This window comes from Manacus vitellinus, unplaced genomic scaffold (assembly GCF_001715985.3).
Source record: "Manacus vitellinus isolate BGI_N305 unplaced genomic scaffold, ASM171598v3 scaffold_4_pilon, whole genome shotgun sequence".
Lineage (NCBI taxonomy): Eukaryota > Metazoa > Chordata > Aves > Passeriformes > Pipridae > Manacus > Manacus vitellinus.
Genome location: NW_021940604.1, coordinates 21939738 through 21960830, shown reverse-complemented (window position 1 = coordinate 21960830; position 21093 = coordinate 21939738). Strand labels below are relative to the sequence as shown.

At 37.9% G+C, this 21093-nt stretch overlaps 1 protein-coding gene across 5 annotated transcripts in view; it reads right to left on the bottom strand.

Moving 5' to 3' along the window:
- Positions 1 to 19921, bottom strand: part of LOC103761275 (D-aspartate oxidase) — a 50745-nt gene extending 30824 nt beyond the window's left edge. The window contains exons 1-2 of one of the 5 annotated variants that reach the window (XM_029962675.1): positions 19800 to 19921; positions 2191 to 2667 (exon numbers count right to left, since the gene is read on the bottom strand). In XM_029962675.1, the coding sequence (XP_029818535.1) occupies positions 2191 to 2627 (437 nt within the window). In that variant the 5' untranslated portion in view covers positions 2628 to 2667; positions 19800 to 19921. Of the gene's footprint in view, positions 1 to 2190; positions 2668 to 7703; positions 7723 to 7788; positions 7946 to 9063; positions 9083 to 19799 lie in introns of those variants that run through there. The other 4 variants (XM_029962678.1, XM_029962676.1, XM_018077977.2 and 1 more) reach the window with 4 other exon arrangements.
- Positions 19922 to 21093: the final 1172 nt, after the last annotated feature.

Sequence of the window (21093 nt, the reverse complement as noted above, 5' to 3'; positions counted from 1 at the left end):
ATACAAATACAGAAATCCAAGAATATAGTATACTAATGGCAAAAAAAATGTCAAATAATAGCTTCCTATCAACATATAGTAGTTTCCAGTGTAAAAGAAGGGCATTTAGTAAAAAAGAACTTCTATTTGGTTTTTTTTTTCTTCCTGTATCTCGGGGAGAAAATATCCAGAGTAGAGCCAGTTGTCCCTAAACAAGTGAGCACATGCTAAAGACTCTATTGGAGATTAATTACATTCTATCTACAAATGCTTTGTAATACAAAATGTGTGGAATCATTTTTCTTCCCTGATAATATTTTCTTGGGCTCTTACTATCTACTCCATTGCAAAGAGCTTTTCGCAAATGGAGATATTACTTTTAGACAGAGAGGTTGAGGACTTTCAGGGGTGTGGACTCCTTTGTAATTTTATTTTTCTGTGAGTATTTGGTGCTCCATTAAAATTCCTCCTATTCTTCTCCAACCTTGACCTGGAGTCATGCACATTTTATCTTTGATTCCTGCCAGAAAAGATCCTAATGAGTCTTAGCTATCAGAGCTCTTCTGTTGGGAAATCTGTTAATTGGTAATGGGAGGAATACACAATCTTATTTCCCACCAAGCCAGGATGTGTCAGAAAATAATAACTTTCAGCTGTAAAATCTACAGTTGTAAATCTGCAACTCAGAATGTGTGTATTGTCTTAACTAGCTGTCCATGGCTTGAATTAATGGAAATGAGAACAATATGATCCTAACCTTATAAATCATGTCTGAGTATTAATTTTAAAAGTTATGAATGATTTAAAGGGACACAAAACAAATGTTGGCTTTATATTCTGGTTTTGTATTAAATATGGTTTTACAAAGCCTTGGATTGGGAGGCAGATTGATTCCATGTGTTCTAAAAGCCAAATTAAAAAAAAGTCATCATTACTTTTGCATTCCCATGTTGTAACTATCACACCATAGTGTTGTGCTAATGAAGGAAAATCAGAAAAAACACGCCTGATCTCCTTGTTCTGCTTATACTGTTAGATGTAGGATAAAATGTCATCCTCGACCTAACAGAAATGTCAGTCAACAGGCTCCTTTACAGAAAGAGAAAAATAACTCTAAACCAGCCTTCAAAGCAAAACACAGGTACATAAACTGCCTGAGACAAAACCAAGTACAAATGTAGCTTGGATATTTGACTGTCATATGGATAAAGGGGCATGGCTGAGTGTTCTCCTGAGGCAGGAATAAGACTGTTTGTGTTGAGAGAGAAAACCAACAGAAATAGGAGGATACAGACATTCATCCTGAATCTCATTGCTTCTGAGTCCAGCTCTTATGTTGGATCTCAGTGCGTGATCTGAGATAACATCCAGGGAGGAAGCATTGGACAGGAATGGGCTGAAGGACAGCCTTGGCACCGTAAGCATGAGATTGCTTGGGATGAGTCCCTCCATGGACTGACTCTCCTTGTGCTCAAACTTTATACATGCGATTAAATAAGTGAAACTACAGCACAGCTCACTCACACCCATTTTTTCTCCTATCTGGACTAACCCTCAAGAGACTGAAGTTTAAGCTAATTTTTCAGAGAAAAACTAAAATTGGAGAGCAAGGAAAAATAGCATATGGGTGTTTATTTTAAGAACATGGGGCTTGATCAAACCCTTGAAGCCTTTGCATCAGCCCCGCTGAGCTGTACTCATGACAGAGGTTAGGAAACATGATTTCAAAATACATTACACTTAATCTTCTAGAAGGCGTTCTGTCATTTATCATATTACAAATTAAAAATCAATATTTCCACCAGGAATCTCTCCTCGTGAAAAATGAGGTGAAAATCTACTCCCAGGTTTTACCATTGCTATTACAATGAGCTATTGCTATTTCTGTTAAAAATAAATAAATAAATAAACAAATAAGTAACCTAAAGGCAAATACTAGCTGCCCAGGGGAATTTCAGAGATTAAGGCCTAGAACAATGGATGACATAAAGTACAAAAAAAAATTCTAAAAGGAAATTACTTGCAAAGACATTTTAAAATTAGTACTTGCTATTGGAAAAAGATATTGAGTTAAACAGATCTGTGAATAAAGCAATACCCAAACTTCCTGAATTTTGAGCACATAATTATGAGTAATTGTGAGTGAAAACAACAAAAACACATGGAGTTACTGCAGTCTGAAGCTACAGTTGTCAAAGGATAGCACTTTACCTGTCAGCGATGTCACCAAAAATCACTGCTCCAATCAAGACTCCAAGCATGAATGTAGGCTGGATTAATTTTGCAAGCCATTCTCGGTCACAGACCAGATCCCACTGCGTAACAACAGTGCTCTTCCACTTTGTATCATCATAGAGAAATCCATCGGAACATGAAAATACAGACTTGTTGCCTTTGTATTCATATGTCAGATCCAAACTGACTTCTCGTTTGGATCTGCTGCATTGATTAATTTCCCAAATTTCTCCATTTTCCAGCTGGACTACAACATAATTTTCTGTTGATGTCCATAGTGTCCAGATGTCCTGTATACTTGATGCAGAGGAGTTGTGGAAAAGAATATTACTCACATTTCCAGGGAACCCACATACAAAGTTGGGAGTAACAGCCATGAACACAGATGCTAAGTAATGGATACCACATGACATAGCTTGAAAGACAGATGCAAAATAAACACATGCTTGAAATCTGTAAAGGGAAAGAAAAAATTTTACTGAAGAAAAGCCCTCTATACATGGAAAAAAAAATCAACATAATTGTTTTGTAAGATCAGTAAATGAAGACATCATTAGGGTGTCTAGTGTTTTGTTGTATAGTGCTGCTTCAATATTAATTAAGCCCTACAAGAGACCAAAGATGAGAAAAAGATCCACAGTAATCTATTGCCAGGAAATAAATGCTGCTCTCAGTCATGTGTTTAGTCATAGAGAGAAGACCATTTAAAATGAAACAATTCTGAACTTAAGCACTTAGTTTGAAGCAACCTTCCTACCTCCAATTCTCTGTAGCACATCCCTTAAAATAGGGCCTGAGATTACTTGAATGGTTAGAAAAAACAAAATGTTACAACTTCAGGTTCTTAGGGTTAGAGATATGTGCATGAAATAAAACAAAATAAACACATTATGCCCCTCATTTAATCTATTTGTATCTCTGTAATTGTATTCCATCTACCATCTCTCTTTATTGCCTCCAAAAGACAAAGAGAGAATACATGTAGACACAAGCAGCAGAAGAAGATAGAATCTGAACAATGTGAAATGTTTTGTACCAAAACATAGCTGTGAAATGGGTTGGGTTTTGGCTTAAACAGGGTGTGCAGTTATCCGTTAAAGATTGTATCAAAAAGCAAACAGGCTAAAAGAATGTTTTATGTGTAGCCTGACTTACGGCATTTTAAACAGCTTTTAAGACGTGCTTGAGATGCAAGTAAATCTTAGTATAAAAATTGCACATGTATTCTGAATTTCAAAGGCTTGCAATGAACTCTAGTATCACTGTCTGCAAATTCTAGAAAGTTTCTGATAATTTAAGCATAAGGAGTATTTTCCTGAATTAAATGTTTAAATTGTGCATATAATTAGTACAACATCTATTCATAAAAAACCAAAATAGCTTTGGTTTCTCCTCCCTTTTCTATTTCCTGAAGGCTAATCAATTGCAATAATTTGAAGAAGCATTCAATGAGCTTCTATATATACATCCTTGCTGCATATGCAGTAGGCCTTAATTGTATGAAACAAAAAGCAGATTTTTTTTTAAGTGACCAGAGGCTATCTCTGCTGAAGTCATAGGAAATGATATCTAAAACCCTGTTACCTTGAAGTGTCTTGTGGGAAAAGTCAAAACAATTCCAATCTCTGTAACAAATGTGGTCTCTCAATGCTCCTCTCCAAAAGGTATCTAATCTAGCCTGGAATTCCCATAATAAAGATTTCAACAGTACATAGTCTAGGACTTTTAAATCATCTACCATCGCAATTTCTAATTAATTTCTAAATTATCTTTAAGCAGAGTATTTAAATAGAATTTACTGGATACATTGTCCTAATGTCCAATTAACCTTTCCAATTAAACAGTTCCCTTGTATAACACACCTCCATTCACCATCCTCATTCTCCTTTGCCTTTTACCTTGTGATTTTTATATATTTCCTTGGTTAATGTAAACCCAGTTGCCTATCCCGTTCTTCCAATGACATTTGACATTGTTGTTGTTCTGATGCAGTGCTCTTTATCCCCCCTTCCCTTAACAAAAGCTCTATTGACTGTTCCACAGCAGTCTGAGGAGTGGGTTGAATTGCTAAACCCACCATGGCAGTTCAAAAGCTGGCTCCACTTCCCTCTTGAGGATACCTCAAGGCAATCCTCACACAGGTGCCGTGCTGCTCTTTCAGAATGAAACTGAGAGATATGGTCAAGAGAAACAGAATGTAACCGCAGTAACCCTCAAATCTACCAATCCCCTCTCAAGAGAACAGCTTCTTGCAGACTAAGTAGCTATCCATAAACCAGAGCAAGGCTGAAACGGCTCTGAAAGGCTTTTAGGCTATCTTGGACCACAAAAAAGCAAAGGTTATTTTAAAATGTAACCTTTGTCACCCTATTGATGCAGACAAATATGGTCAACAACATTTTTTTTAGTTCCTCTTCTCTAGTTTCATTTTAGCTGTTCCCATCAAAAGACACAAGCTCATTTTAAAAATAACAAAGCACAACCAAATTCAACAACTTGGGCTATTGTTGCAGTATGCAGAATGCCTGAAATCAGGACAAGAAGACCTCTAGAAAATTGGTAAATTAAACCCCTAGAAGCTGTGCAGTTACGTCTTCTACTACCCACGGAACCAGGTTCCCCAGTATTTGCAACATCTGTCATTATGCATCAGAAAATTGCAATGTCAGATAGCCCAATTGATATTTCCCAGACAGAGGAAGAAGGAAGTAATTGCAAACCATACATACTTCTTGAGTTTCCCAATTAGTTCTTGCAATACAAGAAATATCAGGTTCATCATTTCTCTTCTGCCCAGTAAGAGTGAGTAGGAAAAATATATTTATATCCTTTTTTGTTGGAGAGGCTTGAAGGGAGATAACAACTTGTAAGGATACAGACTGAGAAGATGGCACGAAGCAGTGGACTACATTGATTTTTAAAAACTCAAATCCTAAGAGTATCACCAGGGCTATGATTTGGAGCAGGTCTAATTAATCTCTGCTCTAACTACTCCCTTGAGAGTTTTATCTTAACTCTTCCTGAACACTTCTTGTGATCATACTTCAGTAACCATTTTGACAGACTGCTCCACTGCCAAATCTTTCTGTCAGAAAGTTTCTCATTAAATCTAATCTCGATGTCCCCTTTTCAAATGTAAAACTATTACTAACTTACAAAACACCCTTGTGCAACCTTGAATAAATCTTCCTTGTCTTTTATCACTTCATTTTACAGAATTATCAGTTATCCCCCTCCAGTTACTTTCTACAGCCATACAAATTACAATTCATTACCCTTTCCTTTTCTTTATGTCCTTTCTTTGTTTCCACGACTATAAAAAGCAGTAAAGGATTCATTTTAAAGAAATGAATAAAGTGTCATGCCATATTTCACCTATCTTTCAAGCGTTTAACTTAGCACTAGATATAACTGATTATTGTAAAAACATTCTTCCCTTTCCAGTGTTATGAAAATCTTATTCAGTTCCAACAAAGAAATCCACTCTGTACCATTATTTTTTGCCCTAATTTCCAGTACCAATGCTAAGCAAACACAAAAAGTTAGACAGAATGCCAGATAGACAGTAATAGACATAATTTATGCTGCATATGACTTCATTTAACAACAGGAAAACGTGTTTTTACAGCAAAATCACCCTAGTGCTGCAGAATTTTACAGGATGGATTGCACTGCAGTTCTTAACGTCTGACTGCTCAACAAAAGAGCCAAGGAGCAGGCAGGGGAGCAGGAATAGGGGAGAATAAGGCCTAATGTGAAGTTAGCAAAGTATTTGGAAGCATCAGTGTCTGAAGACATTCCACACCACACTAATGGGCTGCTCCCCTGCCTGTAGAAAGTATTTACTGCTCTCTCCAGTAAAATTCCACACTGGGCTGGCTAAGCTTCTCTCTGTATATATACATACACAAAACACACAGAAAATATCCTGAAAGCCCTGTTTTGCCATGAAGGCAAAGTTCATTGCTGACTACAGCAGTGTTGTAACAGCACCCCCACTGATGCTAGATTGAAAAGCCCAATCATAGGAGCTGCTGACTATCTTCTCTGGGTAGGAAGAGTTCTTCTTCTAGAAAGGTCAAGAAACTCCTTAACTTGCAAGGTTACCAAAAAGGAATTAATCAGACCGTCAGTGACAACATATAGAAAGCATGTAGGGAGGATGATACATGGAATGGAAAAATACTACAGGTACATGGAACTTTGCTTTCCAGAACAGCTGAAGATTGAAAAGGGACAAAGACACAGATCCAGCCTCATGGTAGACAGAGGTTTGCTGGAACAGAGGTTGAGGCAGTAGAGAGTGCTGAGTGAGGAAGAACATAGAGCTGCTGCCTTCTCTATGGCTAGCCTGTGATCCCTCCCTTCCAACCTTTGGGTGCATGAGTTTTCTCTCAGACTTCTTGTGGCCATGTTGATGCTCTTCCCCAGTCTTAAAACCCTGGGGCAGCTTCTTGGCCCTTGCTTATGTGGTGGCTGAGCAGCTTCTCGTCCTCACGGGAGGATGCGGTGCTGGGGGAGCAGAGCAGGTCTGGGTTGGGCAGCCTGGAGCAGCCCCCACAGAGGCTGTGCTGGGGCAGCAGGTCACAGCAGAACCCATACAGGTCATACACTTCACTGACCCTGAGGCATAGGTTAAAGTCTATGCTGTCCTTGATATCTACTGTAAATTATTAGCTCTTTTCCAAAATCCTGAATTTAAGAACACCAAACTGATAAGAAAGCCCTTAAAAGCTTAAATCTCTCTATTGCAGACAAATATGTACTGTAATCATTTTATTAACCTCATCAAACTCCATTTAAAAAGTTAGATTTCCCTGAATAAAGAAATACTGTTGCTCATGCATCAAAATGGTAAGAAAATACCATTGTGGGAGTAATAAGTACTATTGAAATTCATCAAAAAAAACAAAGTCTGCAATTTATTTTCCCAGACTGATCTCAAAAAGGACAATTTTTGACAATGGTATTTTATATGCCAGTCATCTTCCCATACACACATTAGATTACACAACATATATTGTTGCAAACAGTAATTTTCAATAACATATTTTACAGGGTTTTTTTTTTTAAAAACACATGCTTTTTGCAATTTTTTAAAATGTTCTGTGAATATGATGACTGTCCTAAAAGGTATGATAATTTCTCTCAGTGTTTTTCCATCTCTTCAGTGACTTGCCATGGGAGATAATTATTTGGCAAGTACATTTTGTCACTCTTGCCAGGAGTGTCAAATATAGAAGTCAAGAAGACTTTATAGGTTACTGCTCCAGTATAGAGACACTTAATGAATGCCAGAAGTCAAATGAGCCTAAAACTATCTTCACAAAAACCTGAGCAAGACACAACATGAAAATGTTCCAGTCTTTCTTAAAATATTTCTGTAAAATTTCTCCACAGTTTTTTTCTTTTTTTTTTCAGTTTGCAGCTCATAGTAAAAAATTATTTTTACATTTTCTATTTCCTCTGCACAAGTTTTAAGATCTCACCAGTATGAAAAGCACTCATAATATCATGTCAGTAGCTGAACTGAAGAAATATTCTTCCACAAAGGCAATGAACTAGATCGCATACCACTGTTGCTCTGGCTGTAGCCTTATGACACAACATCTCTGTGGCACTGTCACTGCAAAAGATTTCCTCCCTTCTCTTTTCCCACTGTTTATTCATCCTCTGAGATACAGTGCTCTACCCTCAGTCACAGTGGTATTTTTTTGTGGACCATCTGGGAAACAGATCTACCCTGAATAAAAAAGTCAAAATAGATGATGAATACAAAAAAAATTACAAAAAACCCACAAACAACAAGCTAGATTAGTTGCTCAATCTAATTTATATTGCATTTATGTAAATAATCTGCACCAGTCTATTTGAAAGATGGCAAATCTGGCATGCAAAAAAACTTGAAGTACACATTGCCATATATATCTTGGAGACTAAACTCCCAGCCTCACAGTACTTCTACCATTGTCAGTTACTGCAGTGCACAGCAGGGACAAAACTTGTTGTCAAACACTAACTTTACGTTAATTAAAATGTGGTTCTGATAACATTTCCTTGTCTGTCCATCAATGAGAGAAGAGGGGTATTACTAGATACTCATCAAAAGAAAATATAAACATTTGAAAATCATTTTACTGTAGAATAGACTCACAACACTGTTCTGTGATTAGCAAAATATTTGTACTATTCCATCGGCTTTACAAGAACTATTTTTACTGCTTCTCTTCTCAACCACCTCATTAGTAAATTGCTTAAGTCAGAAAACACAGTAAGTTTTTGTTGTGCAGTGTACACTCAACAGGATGGATTCAGTGGAAAGAAATTTCCAGATATTTACTATTTCTGAAAGAATTTGTGTTCACTTTAAACTCTGTATTTCATCCTGATTTTTTTTAATGTGAGAAAAGCCATTCAGCATTCTTTCCACTCTAAACCAAAAAGCTATGATGCACTTCCACATTTATTTTTTGAGAGGAAAGAAGCTGAATGTGACTCAAGAGTATTTTGGCTATGGTGCAGTGATGCAGATTTGGAAGTACCCTTAAATATACAATATGAACATCTTTATTTGACTTTTGGTGTCAAGAATAAACTTCCTTCCCTCCTAAGGGCAGTTTAAACTATGCTAGGACTTAGTCTCAGCCCACAGGAAAAAGATGGTTATTTCCAGAATTTGTTTTCAGAGGTAGAAGATGCTGTGTTGAATGTCCAGTTTAAACATATCAACAGCACAGATGCAACAGGAATAAGGAAGCCTATAGAGATCAGGAAGACCCCAGGAATTATATATCATCACTGATGACAATGTGTGCATCAACGTGCAGTCACCAAACAGCAGACACTTACCAAATCATTGTTACAATCATTTAAAATTGATTCTCTGAAGAATTCACTTCTATCCCATTAAGCTTATGCATGTTTCTCTTAGATTAAGACAAGCCCAGCACTCGTTCACTAGAGTCAAGAAGAAAAATATGTTGGCTGCTCACTACTGCACATTTGGTATAACAGCCTAGATGAAGAAAGTCAATCAGTGTGAAAATAAAGAATTAGTGCTACAGAATTAAGGGCCATCCTTTTAATAATGTTTTTTTAAACTAAATAGAACAGTTCTTAATGTTTGACTATCTAAATCAGGCACACTAGATTCCTGTTGTCACTTGTGACAAAATAATCTAGTTGATAAATATTGCTTGGTTTAAATAGTTACTAAGTTCAGTAGCACAGCTTACACCTATAGACTCACAGTAGAGAGAGCAGCTGCTGTTAAAGATGCTCTGATGTTTCTTGCTGCCCCTCTGCCAAGGATTACTGCCCCCAGGGGAGAGCCAGACAGAAGGGTGGTGTGTTCATGGCTCAGCCACTCCAGTGCAACACCCAACCTTCTCGTTCAAATGGAGTGAAACTGGGCAAGACAAGGGCTCTGGATTTGCACCAAGCTACACATAAACATTACACTTTTGACTTTCCTGGGAAAGTAGCCTCTGATTAAGGGGAAACACATCATTGGCAGCAATTCTCACACCCTTTGATGGCAAAGCTGGAGTCAAGTCTATTTTAATGTAGTTACCCACTTGTCTTTTCTGCTTTAAATGTGTTAAGGGTATGTATTAGGTAATTTAATTAAAAAAGAACATGAACATGCAGTTTGTAAGTTATTTAGCTTTGTTTTGGAGTTATTTGGCCTAGTGTTAAACACAGCAGAGTGGTTATGCTTGAACAGTAGTAACACTTCAGGCTCTATACTTGGAAGTTTCTATTCTGGGAATGGCATTTCTATAAACATCTACCATTTAGAAAATTAGCACATACTCTGCATGATATATTACCAGCATTACTTCTCACAGGGAGAACTCAATTCCAGTTTCTCTGGTAGCACTGTTTTCTTTTAGTCAGCCTCTCTTTTGTGGACAAATCCAAATTAGGTATTTCATTCTTTTCCCTGCTGTACTATTTCCATCAGCTTATGTAAGCAAATAATTTCACATTATAACCTGTAAAGTGTCTAATAGAATTTAAATGTTTTTATTGAGATTCCATCTAATTATAGACATAGGCAGTACTTCATGTATAAACTATTAAATTTCGTTCTTCCTTTCCCATTTAGGAAATCAGATGTTTTCTGCATGTTACACTGCTGACACATTGAACTATATTCAAACTATGGAAGTTTACTTTTATTGTATCCAGTTTTTTGTTCTGTCTATAATCCTGAATTAAAACTAACTCATTGTCATAATTATGTTCTTATTTCTTTGTTATTCTGTTTACTTATTTCTATTGCAAAACTCTGAATCTGTTGTAGCTAAAGATACAAAGGCATGGATTGAATATCTACTTCACAATGGTGAAAACTGTCCATTCTGAAGCAAAGAGCAAGTCACCAAACACCAAACTATTCTTTAAATACTGATTTGCAAAGTAATTAAGCCTTACAGTTGTCACAGTTATATTATGCCTTTTAAGAACTCTATTTTTTTGCGTGTTTCCCATTCATAGTAACACCTAAGAAGATTTGGATACAGACAGCTCATTTTCAGTCTGAATTCTGCATAAATTCTCTACATACCACGCCACACATTGTTAAGCATACTACCCAAGGCTTTAAATTTCTGTATTGGAAATTTAACTCCTTCCCACTTGGAAAATGATTGTAAAATTTCTTACTCTAACAGGTTTTTGAAAGTTCTCATGGGAAAAGGTAAAACAAGTAAGAAATCTGGTAACTAATTTAAGAACACTGGACATCACTTTCCTAGCAAATGCTTGTAACCATTCCTGTACATACTAGTATCTTCTGAGATTTCAGTTAGAAATAATAAGGACTATTAGCTCCATGGATCAATTTATGCTTAAATAATTTCTGTAAATACTTGATAGAAATGTCATGGAATTTTGGAGTGGTCTATTGTGTCTTTCTTCCTTAATATAAGCAATTATTTTATCCATTGCATTACTTGTGCAGCCTAGAATATGATTAAGTTGATTTGGCCTATTTCTATGGGCTACCTAAAGCACTATTTTACCTACATAATGTGTCATTTTACTCTCCCTGGCTCCATTTGCAACTGTTACAATGTTCTTTGCTAATTCTGACTTTCACCCCAGTGACTCTTCATCAAGAGTGAAACAGAAAAGCTAAAGCAGATACTTTTGTCTTATTAGCTTTTTATGAATATTTTGCTAAAACAAAATATCACTTAACAAGATGCTACATTTAGGGAATTAAGTGTCAAATAATACCGTCTTCTAAAACCTGGGACAAGTCAACATGTAAATCAGGGCATCCCTTTAGAAAAGGCAATTCAGTTTGAGTCATAGATTCTTTTCTGCCAAAGAGAATATTGCCAGTTGCAATTCTACCTGTACGGAATCCTACACTTGCATTTCTGTAGCTCTACAACTTGAAGAAAGGGATGCAATTTAATGCACAGTCTAGTATGGCCTTCTATTAAACTTGGGTTTGCTTATGTATGGATTATTTAAGTACATTCATATTTAGCAGCTGTGTTCTACACTCAAAAAGAAATTAGCCTCCACACCAACAGCTTTTCTCTCTCTGTGTAACAGAGTAGCTGGTATCTTCTACAGATGTTGCTAAAGCCCAGTCAGGACATGGAAGAGAGTAAAATATATCTCCTTTGTTCCTCTCTTTTCCGGAGTCTACACTGATGACCCACCAAGAGCTCATCAATGCTTGCAAGAGCTCAGATTCGTATCCCTGACAGGCTATCCTCTCCCAGGCAAGGCAGGTTATCTCTAAACCTACATAAAAGAAAGTTACTGAGCACAAGAGGACTTTCAGCTTCTTTTGCAGGTTCATAGCTCACCTTCCCTCCAAACTGTACCTCTTCACTGCAAATGTGTAATCCACTCTTTGCTAGAAGTCCTCAGTTCTTCTCTCCAAATGATGATGGGAATCTGCCCCATAATGAGACATTATTCAATGTTTAATTGCCACTGGAGAAGTTTCAGTTTGCTTTGTTTTAATAGCAGCCTGGTCATGAACTTCTGTCCAGTTTTTGTTTATTTATATCCCCTTCTAGTTTCTGTCCTGGATATTGGTTTTGCTAGCCTATGTCTTCACAGGACAAGAAAAATGTTTTTTCCTCCTCTGCTCTGAGAGATTTAGACATTGTAGAGTATATAAAATAGTATGAAATGAAGAAAATTTATTTAATAGATCTTGGATATTTGATATACTGCCTTTGACTTTAACCAGACAAAGAGTTTTTCTACAGCTTCTCCAAAAAAAAACCAAGTAAAAGTCTTCACGGCATTATTGATCTTTTCAAAGAAAAGTTGTTTCATTAATTTTATTGGTCATTTATCTCTTCCATGATCAACAGACAATATTTTATATTGTTCTTGATTTCTCAATGGAAAGCAACCTTTTCCTTTCCTGTCATTCAAGGAAGGTGATTCTACTGCCTTCCTCTTTAAACTATTAAAATTGGAAGTAATTTAAATTAAAAACAAAGAAATGCAAATTACAGATTTTGCTGTTGCCAACGCTAAGAATGTACTTTGTCTTCTTATTAAATATACTCTATAATGTGCTTTTACCTGATCATAATTTCACAGTACTGTCATGTTCTTTCCTTGAGTGCCATTCCTCTTATGGTATCTCATACAAGGGAATGATCTGGAATAGTGCTATATTCCAACTTTACATAAATATTTGCAAACAATACACAGGTCCCATTCTCCACAAGAATAAATAAGCTGGATTCTGTTCAGACCTACCAGAATTCTTCTACATAAATCTACTTTAGTACTAATTGCCCCCTGTATTCTCAATGGGTGAGACAGAACTGAGGTTGGCTACACTAATCTACAAAGGATGACAGTTCTCCAAGGAGCCTAAAATACAGGTGTAAATGAGATAAGGTCCCAGTTGTTCTGACCCTGGGACTTACATGAATTATCTCTCTCAGAAGGGTCAAGCTGAAACAACTTTACGGTATTTCACCAGTTCTAAAGATGTAGAAAAAAAAATCAAACAACAATTTGTTCTGGAATATGAGACATAAATATAAATTGTTTAAATGAAATGGGGTATCATCAGTATAATCACCATATATCCAATGGCTTTGTGTAAGAGAATGCTTGTGGATATTGCTTATCTATTATTGCTCATTTTTCACATTTTGTAATTGACTTTCTCTCTTACACTAGACAGACATCCACCAAATGATGTATTACATCATGGTGATGGATATGGAAATATTTATTTATAGAACAAGGGCTAAATGAATACTATTAGCTATATTTTTTTATTTTCATTATGCCTACAATTGAATGGCTAAACAAATCTATTTTTACCTACTCCTAAGTGATGGCAAAAATCTTCCTTTTTCCTCCTCAGAAAGTTGCAGGGTTTATTCCCTCACTCTCTAAAAATTGGGGATCTCCACAGTTTCAGAATAGGCTTGATCTCTTCTTTCTCTGATCTTAATGCTCCCCACAATTCACCTAAATCAATCTTTACTGGAATTACCTGCATCCAAGATCCTGATAGCAAGGATTGCTGATGGAGAGTCAATGTAGCAAGCATTGTAACGACAGTACTGTTGCATACATGACAGTTTTTCTGATGTGTGACAAAGAGAAATGCAAAGATCTCGGTATCTGCTTCAAGTTTCTTGAGACACTGGCTAATGCTGTGACACAGAAAGTGTCCTGCCACACACATTTCCCACATCCCAATCTTCTAGTGAAGACTTAAGTAGTTAATTCAGGTTGAAAGTAAAGAATCTGCATGTATGCTGTACATTTGGATGCAACATCCTGTATACAGTATGCAATCCATATACATTTACAGTATTTCTCTAGATCCCTTTTTCGCTCGATGAGGAACCACAGACAAATATAGGATTTACCTTGTCCTAAACCACTATGTGAAGTAAGACAGATAGATCATGCCCTGAACTGTCCAATTGTCCCTCTTGACAAGGTGATAATTACAGATGTCTGAAGTTTACACTACAGGCCTGTAAACATAGAGAGATGAGCTCACTAGTGCCTTGATTTGGACAGCTGATTCCCCACACAGCTAGAATAGACTTATACAGATAGAAACTTAGATAATTCCAAATCTCTTTCACAATTTAGAGGAGAAAAAAGTCACAATATAGCTGAAAAAGTTCAGACTGTCACATATAAAACCCATTTAAATGGCGCTGAGCTCCATCCAAAGAATGATGATGATTGCTTTTTATAGAGCAGCAAATTATTCCCATTTCCTTGAGGCACCTTTTCAACACTTCTTTTCTACTTCTTGTTGCCTTATTGTCCCTTCCATCTATTCTCCAGGGTTTGTTCCTGCCTCAGCACCACTGCTGTGGCTGCACCTCTAATGCTGCTACCTACTACTAATGCCTCCAAATAATAGGAACAAGAAACCTAACTTCACCTCTGGATAAAAACATTTTCTTGAGGAAAGGGTTCAGTCTATGATCCAATGGATGGTACTTCTAAATCCCTGAAACCATATTTTCTTTGCATGTGATTTTCAAAGAACATCTGCTCTGAGTGAGGTGATCATTACAGTCTGGCTGTCAATGTATGATATTAAAGTATACATTAGCTCTCTAGGCAATTTCAGTAATTTTCAAAGACAGATGAGATTTCTCTCCAAGTATATGGACAGTTTGGCAGATCAGCCATCATTATTAGTACTTATAAATCTCCGTCTTCTACAGTTTGTCATCACGCTTTTTCCAGTCTTGCCCTTGCAGCCAAGATATAGTTACCTCAGCAGTTATCTGCTCTGGCTTGCTAATTTTTCCATATTTCTGAGAACTTGAGACTCTCATGTTCTTGCTCAGCTGCTATAGCTTCCTGCCTCAAGCTACCTTAAACATATATCTGTATATATAGTAAATACATAGCTGTATGTGTACTCAGTTCCAGTCATATTGTGTATCGCAAAATGGTGGCACGGAAATTTCCACAGAATGTGCTAAAGGTTTCTGGGGCCTTAGAAAAATCTAAATTTAATGGTGTTTTCTACTTGTATGATTTTCTTCCTGCAATAAACTGGTCAAACTTTCTATATGTAAGACCTTTTATAAAACATTTCCTTTCAGTTTTGAGATATCTTAGTACTGCTGAAAATTATGACTATTATGAGAAAATTATTGACAGAGCTTTTATAGGAGTGGTGTCCCATTCCCGGGCATTGTATTACAGGGAACACACTGTCCAGTGCATTATGTATTTAATTTTCATTCACACCATAATATTTCAGGATGAAACAGCTGATCGTCAGCTCCTTGATGTGTGTGATAATTGCCTTATGCTGCCATAGCTATGTCCATGCTACAACTTTATCTAGAAGCCACCCTGGGGGGGTTGGCAACATTTCAGAGGTGCAGTCTGAACCTCAGCAGCTGGTTTGCAAATCATAATTGATTCACTAGCTTTAAGTTTCAGTGTTATTTGCACTGCAAGTTTTAGCCTTAGAGAAGTAATGGATAGTACAAGTGCAATTTCATCCTGCTTTTATTTAGTCATTTCTCGATTATTTTAATCTACTTTTAAATCTAGTTCTATCTAGTTCTAGTTTTTAATCCAAAAACAGGCATGGCACCTCCAGGCTGAGGTTGCCAGCACATTCTGAGGCAGTACATTTTTGTCTATGCAGATTTTGCTTTACACCGCTTCCAATATGACCTGGATCCCAGCAAATACTGTTAGTACCTCTTGCAGACCACACTGTTAGTGCATTGTCACCATTATCCCAGAGCACTTGCCAGTATCCAGCTTTGGTTCTGAGTCTTGAGAGTATTTCCACTTTGGCCTAGCCAGGCATAGATAATAAGACCTTTGTTTAAGCTGCTAGAGTTTGGTCTCTGAAAACACATGGGTTGTCACGCTTCTCCAAGCCATTCAACCAACAGGATTAAGTATAATTTGCAAAATATCCGGACACACGCACCCCAAAAAAGGGGGGGGGGAAAAGAAATGCAACCATGTCCACCTATTTTATCCTATGAACATTTGAGATGAGCACAGATCGACTCAGATGCTATCATATAGCATACTTATGAGATGAAGAACACTTATCAAGCATTTCTGTCAACCACCACCCCTGACTAAGAGCCAAAGGAGGACTTAGATTTGAGATTCTTCTGTCTGGCACATTCTAGCAAATAGGAACAGCTGTCCACTGATACATTTTGAAAACTGAATGACAGATATGTTGCAATAAACCTTTCCACTGTATAAAGTAGCCAGTATATAGGGGAAAGAAAACCTATTTTCTTTGAAAACAATCTCTAAACCACAGCACTTTGTTCATCTTCAGGAAACTACTCAAAGCTTAAACAGAAATTCATATTATATTGTTTAAAAACATTGATTTTGTGTAGTATGTACTAAATACTTAATGTATTAATATTTCAGAAAAATCTTGTAATGCTTCGATTTTCTAAGTTAAGGCTAATCTTCTGTTCAAATGCAATTGCCTGTTTCTCCGTACTAAATTGGAAAAGGAAAACCAATTTCTCTGCATGTCTAGCAAGCACACTTCTCCACACAAAAAATATGTTTTTGTTGGGAAAGAACCTTTCAAGACAGCTGTAAAATACTTGAGTTAGAAAAGTCATTGCTTGAAAATGTTCTTATTTTCCTTTTGTGAAAAGAAGTGGTGAGCATGATCTTTGAGATACTTGGGACTCTTTGTTATTTGATACAAACCAAGAATTTCTGGAAATAACATGTACACAGCACAATTTGCAGAAGATGTAATCTGATCACACGAGCTGTGAGCTTTGTAACAAGAGAGTGGATAAGGGCAGCAGCATGAAAATAGGAGCCTGGAAAGGTTCTGAGGTGTAAAAAGATTAGACCATTCAGTGTAGGGCTTTAGAAGTGAACCAAGAACCCTACAAAGGAGGTCAAAGAGAAGTGGCTTTAATACTGGCTGTTCAAACATTGCTACTGTGGCACTGATCAACAGTGTCTGCATTGTAGAAGTCCACTGAAAGAATCTCTACAAAAGTCAAGCCAGTTTTTGAGCTAAGCAGAATCTCTTTTCTCTTTATAAACACTAGAAAAGTTCCAGGGAAATTAACAGAAAATGTTGAAACTGCTGATAAGTGTATTAATCTCTACTAAACTCCATGTTTGGCTGAAACATCCAAACAGGCAGTCTGTCCCTCCTCCTCACAGCAGCCATTGCTAATCTTGGTTTTGACTGCTTCTAAAGTCCAAATTGTAGCAACTCCACTGATGAGGCAACACGTCTGTAGAAGACAACAATGTAAAGATGTCAAAACCTGAATACATGAACATTTCAGTAAAGAGCAGAATTTTTTAATTTATTAGATAATCTAACTGCTAGTAAAACATATTGTTTATAAAACCAACATTTGAAAATCTAGATAATTTACTCGACTTGGTAAAAGACAGAATATTCCAAAGGAAAAATCAATCTTTTCAAAAACTCCGGAAATACTTTATTACAAAACCTGGAAATAGTGTCAGTGACACCCAATCTTCCCCTCTCTCCCTGACAGTTTTCACCACCTGCTTTTAGCTAAAGCATAAGCCAAGATTTGAAAACTGTTAATCACAGGGAAAAAGCTATGTACCATGTAAGCTGCATCTCATAGCTACCAGACGTTCCAGCTAGGAAACCAAATCCTTACGCTCATCCACACTTACCATAAAGGGTACCTTACCAGATTTCTCTCTAGACAGCTATTCCTGATTAGATCATGTCTCCATTCAGCACACTGCCATGGTGTAGATCAGAGTTACAAAATACATAGCCGGTTTCTCATCAGCAACCAGATAAGCAAGTTTGGTATCCTTCTGGTAGACTAAAGTCACTGAAGTTATTTGAAGTCCTTTAGTTTACTTTGGAATTAGATGTGCTAGCAGTGTGAGCCAGCCAGCCAGGTCCTAAGGCTCGCCTACATACTATACACACACTGGGTTACCAACCTTGTGCCCATTAGTCATGTATCCCCTTTCCCAGCATGGGGCCTGCAAATGACAGCCAGTGTCTGTGCCTAGCTTTACCTGACGGGCCCCTGAGAGGGTTTTTGCAGTTGGAGTGGGTGAGCAGAAAGGGGCTAAGGCAGGGGGCTGAGGGGGAGAGCCCAGAGGTACAGTCTGGCAAGAACTGCTACATGGGAGAAAGGTGCAGTTAACTGCAGGTAAATTGGGAATTTTAAGGCCTGGTAGCTCATTAGAGATGAGGCCATCTGAGGCAGACAGTACTAGTTTTTTGTCATTCACCTCTGCAATAGTGAGCAGTAATCTCATGCTCCACACACAGACTCAAGATCAATGTTTGAAACAACAATCTTGAATTTATAGGCCACAGATGCTACCCATGCCCAAATTCAAAAGAGACATAAAGTCTTCATCTACTGGCAAAGGCTACAGAAGTCATAACATGGTTGTTCACGCATGTCTCAAGACCCCAGTAAGAACTATGGCATCACTAAAACTTGTGAAAGAGAGTCCAAATGGAAAGCAAAATATTGTCAGCATCCCTGGGAATGTCAATTCTGTAAAATTCACAGTCTTAATCAATGTTAAAGGTTTATATATTATGTGTATATTAATAACTTATTTGCTATATAGTATTATATTACATATATATAAAATGCATACGTACTATTTCCATATTTATATATGTATGAACAGCTGCTCATTCTCTACTGCATCTGTCAGATTTTAGGAAAATCAAAACAGTCTCAAAATACTAACAGTCATGCTTGGATTGCTCAGAATCTGACTGTCAAATCTACAAAATCTATATATAGTGCATAGGTTATATGGGCCTCATGAGAATTGCTTGAACTGAAGAAATGAACGATTACCTATCTGACAGTGTCCAGATGATGCAAACTGAACAGAACTAACTTCATGGTTACAGTTAAGAACTACTTTTTCATATGAAGGGTGATCATTTATCTAGCACTATCAAAGCATTAAATAGAGTTTTTTTACAGTATTTTTAATTGGGTCTATCCACCATAAGCTACTGTCATACTATTATACTACACTACTAATGTGGTCTTTGAAATATCAAACGGCCATGAGTCTAACAGGACTATGCAAATTTTGGTAGCTTGCCGTTCGTCTCAAAGCTTCTAAACCTTAAACAACCCCTATTGAACCGCATATCAAATAATTTGGTCCCTAGATGTGAGGTTATGGCTGTAGAACTGTTCTCCCTTTAATTGCAAATAGTGGTTGTAAAAACTTTAGATAAAGTATTGATGAATGTTCTCAAGTAGGAAAACTACTCCACTGATTAGAAACAACTACTTTTGTGTTACTTCGGTATTCAGTGACAAATGCCTGCTTTCCACAAAGAGCACACAAGACAGGAGAGCAACAGCAACAGCAAAATTAATTGATTGCTAGAATTTCTCTCCTAGTTCACACAGAACAAGGTATTTTTTGTTGCTGACCCAGAACTGACAATGACTGAGATATTGTTCAGATAGATATGCCTGTAAGTCACAACCTAGTCAAACATGTAACTTAAGCATAGGTCCCAGGCAAGAAAGAAAGTCTTTCCATCCTAACCATCTGAAGAGGCTATTGATACCCACCACTACTGCTTGCACATGATATTAAGAGCCTCTCCTGCTGCAGAGTTCAGGCTTGCACTTCTACCATTAACAGGACCTCCTGGCTTTGTCCAAAATGCTGCTCCTGCCTGCCCCTGAGAGTAGATCAACATTGTCAGTTAGGCTGGTTCACTGGTCACTGAGCTAGAAAGCACAACACTGCAATTCAACAGCTTCAACTCGTAGCCAAATTGTGACACATGGGTCTTATTCCAGCCATCTGCTTCAGGAGCACGTGCCTGCAAAACCCATGATGATCAGCACATCGCGGAAGTGCAGGAGAGAACTCACTGTGAGGGCGTGCACCCATTAGTCTTACAATTCATATCCTCTAAAGCTTAATTTCCTTGCCAAACATTTCTTCTCCGTTACCTGCTATAAGCAGAGTCTCATATATCTGTCCTACATCCACATCTACAGAAGCATACACACACACACACCCCCCACACCCCACATCTGTGTACCCCATCTAACAAACCCAGAACTGGATACACACACATCATAGCCACAAAGCACATCAAAGGAAACTCTCCACAATTCATCACACCATGTACCACACAGATAAACCTTTGCTGATAAGGATGTATACATATACTCCATATCCATGTATCACATGCAACAAACCCAGCTCCAATAAAAACACGTCATGTATTGCACCCAACAACCCTGTGCCCCTAGGCAGAAACAGCCCACCTGAATGCCACACAGAACCCTCATGCGTGCTGCTTGTGCCCTTCTGTCACCTCTGAAGTGCACAGGTTGTTCCACAGCCTGGGGTTGTGTGTGTGTGAGTACACTCACGTGTGCAAGGAATGTGTGAACATTAAATGTCTAAGAGTGCACGTAGGTGAATGTGTGCGACTGCATGCACGTGGTGCCTACAGGTGTGTGAGCCCGTGTGTGAACGGGTGTTGTGCGGGTGCATATGTGACCACGGCATATACAGAGATGCGTGTGCACGGAGCGAGTGAGCATACCGGTGGATCACTGCATGGGTATGGAACACTGCACACGGGGGTGTGTAGAGTGCTGCCAATACACGCGGCAGCGCCTGTCTGTACGGTATTGTTCGTACCCTGGGGCGCAGCGTGTGTAACCGCGTGTGTATACAGTGGCTGTGCCAGTTTCTGTGTGCGTGTGTGTGTGTGTGTCAGCGTGACTGTCCGCGCGTGTGCGTGCGAGTCCCTCGCAGCCCGTGCGATGCTGTGAGCACGGGCGGTGCACAGCGGTGTTTCCCCGTGCCGTGGCTGTCAAACCCTGCCCGCACGGGGACGTC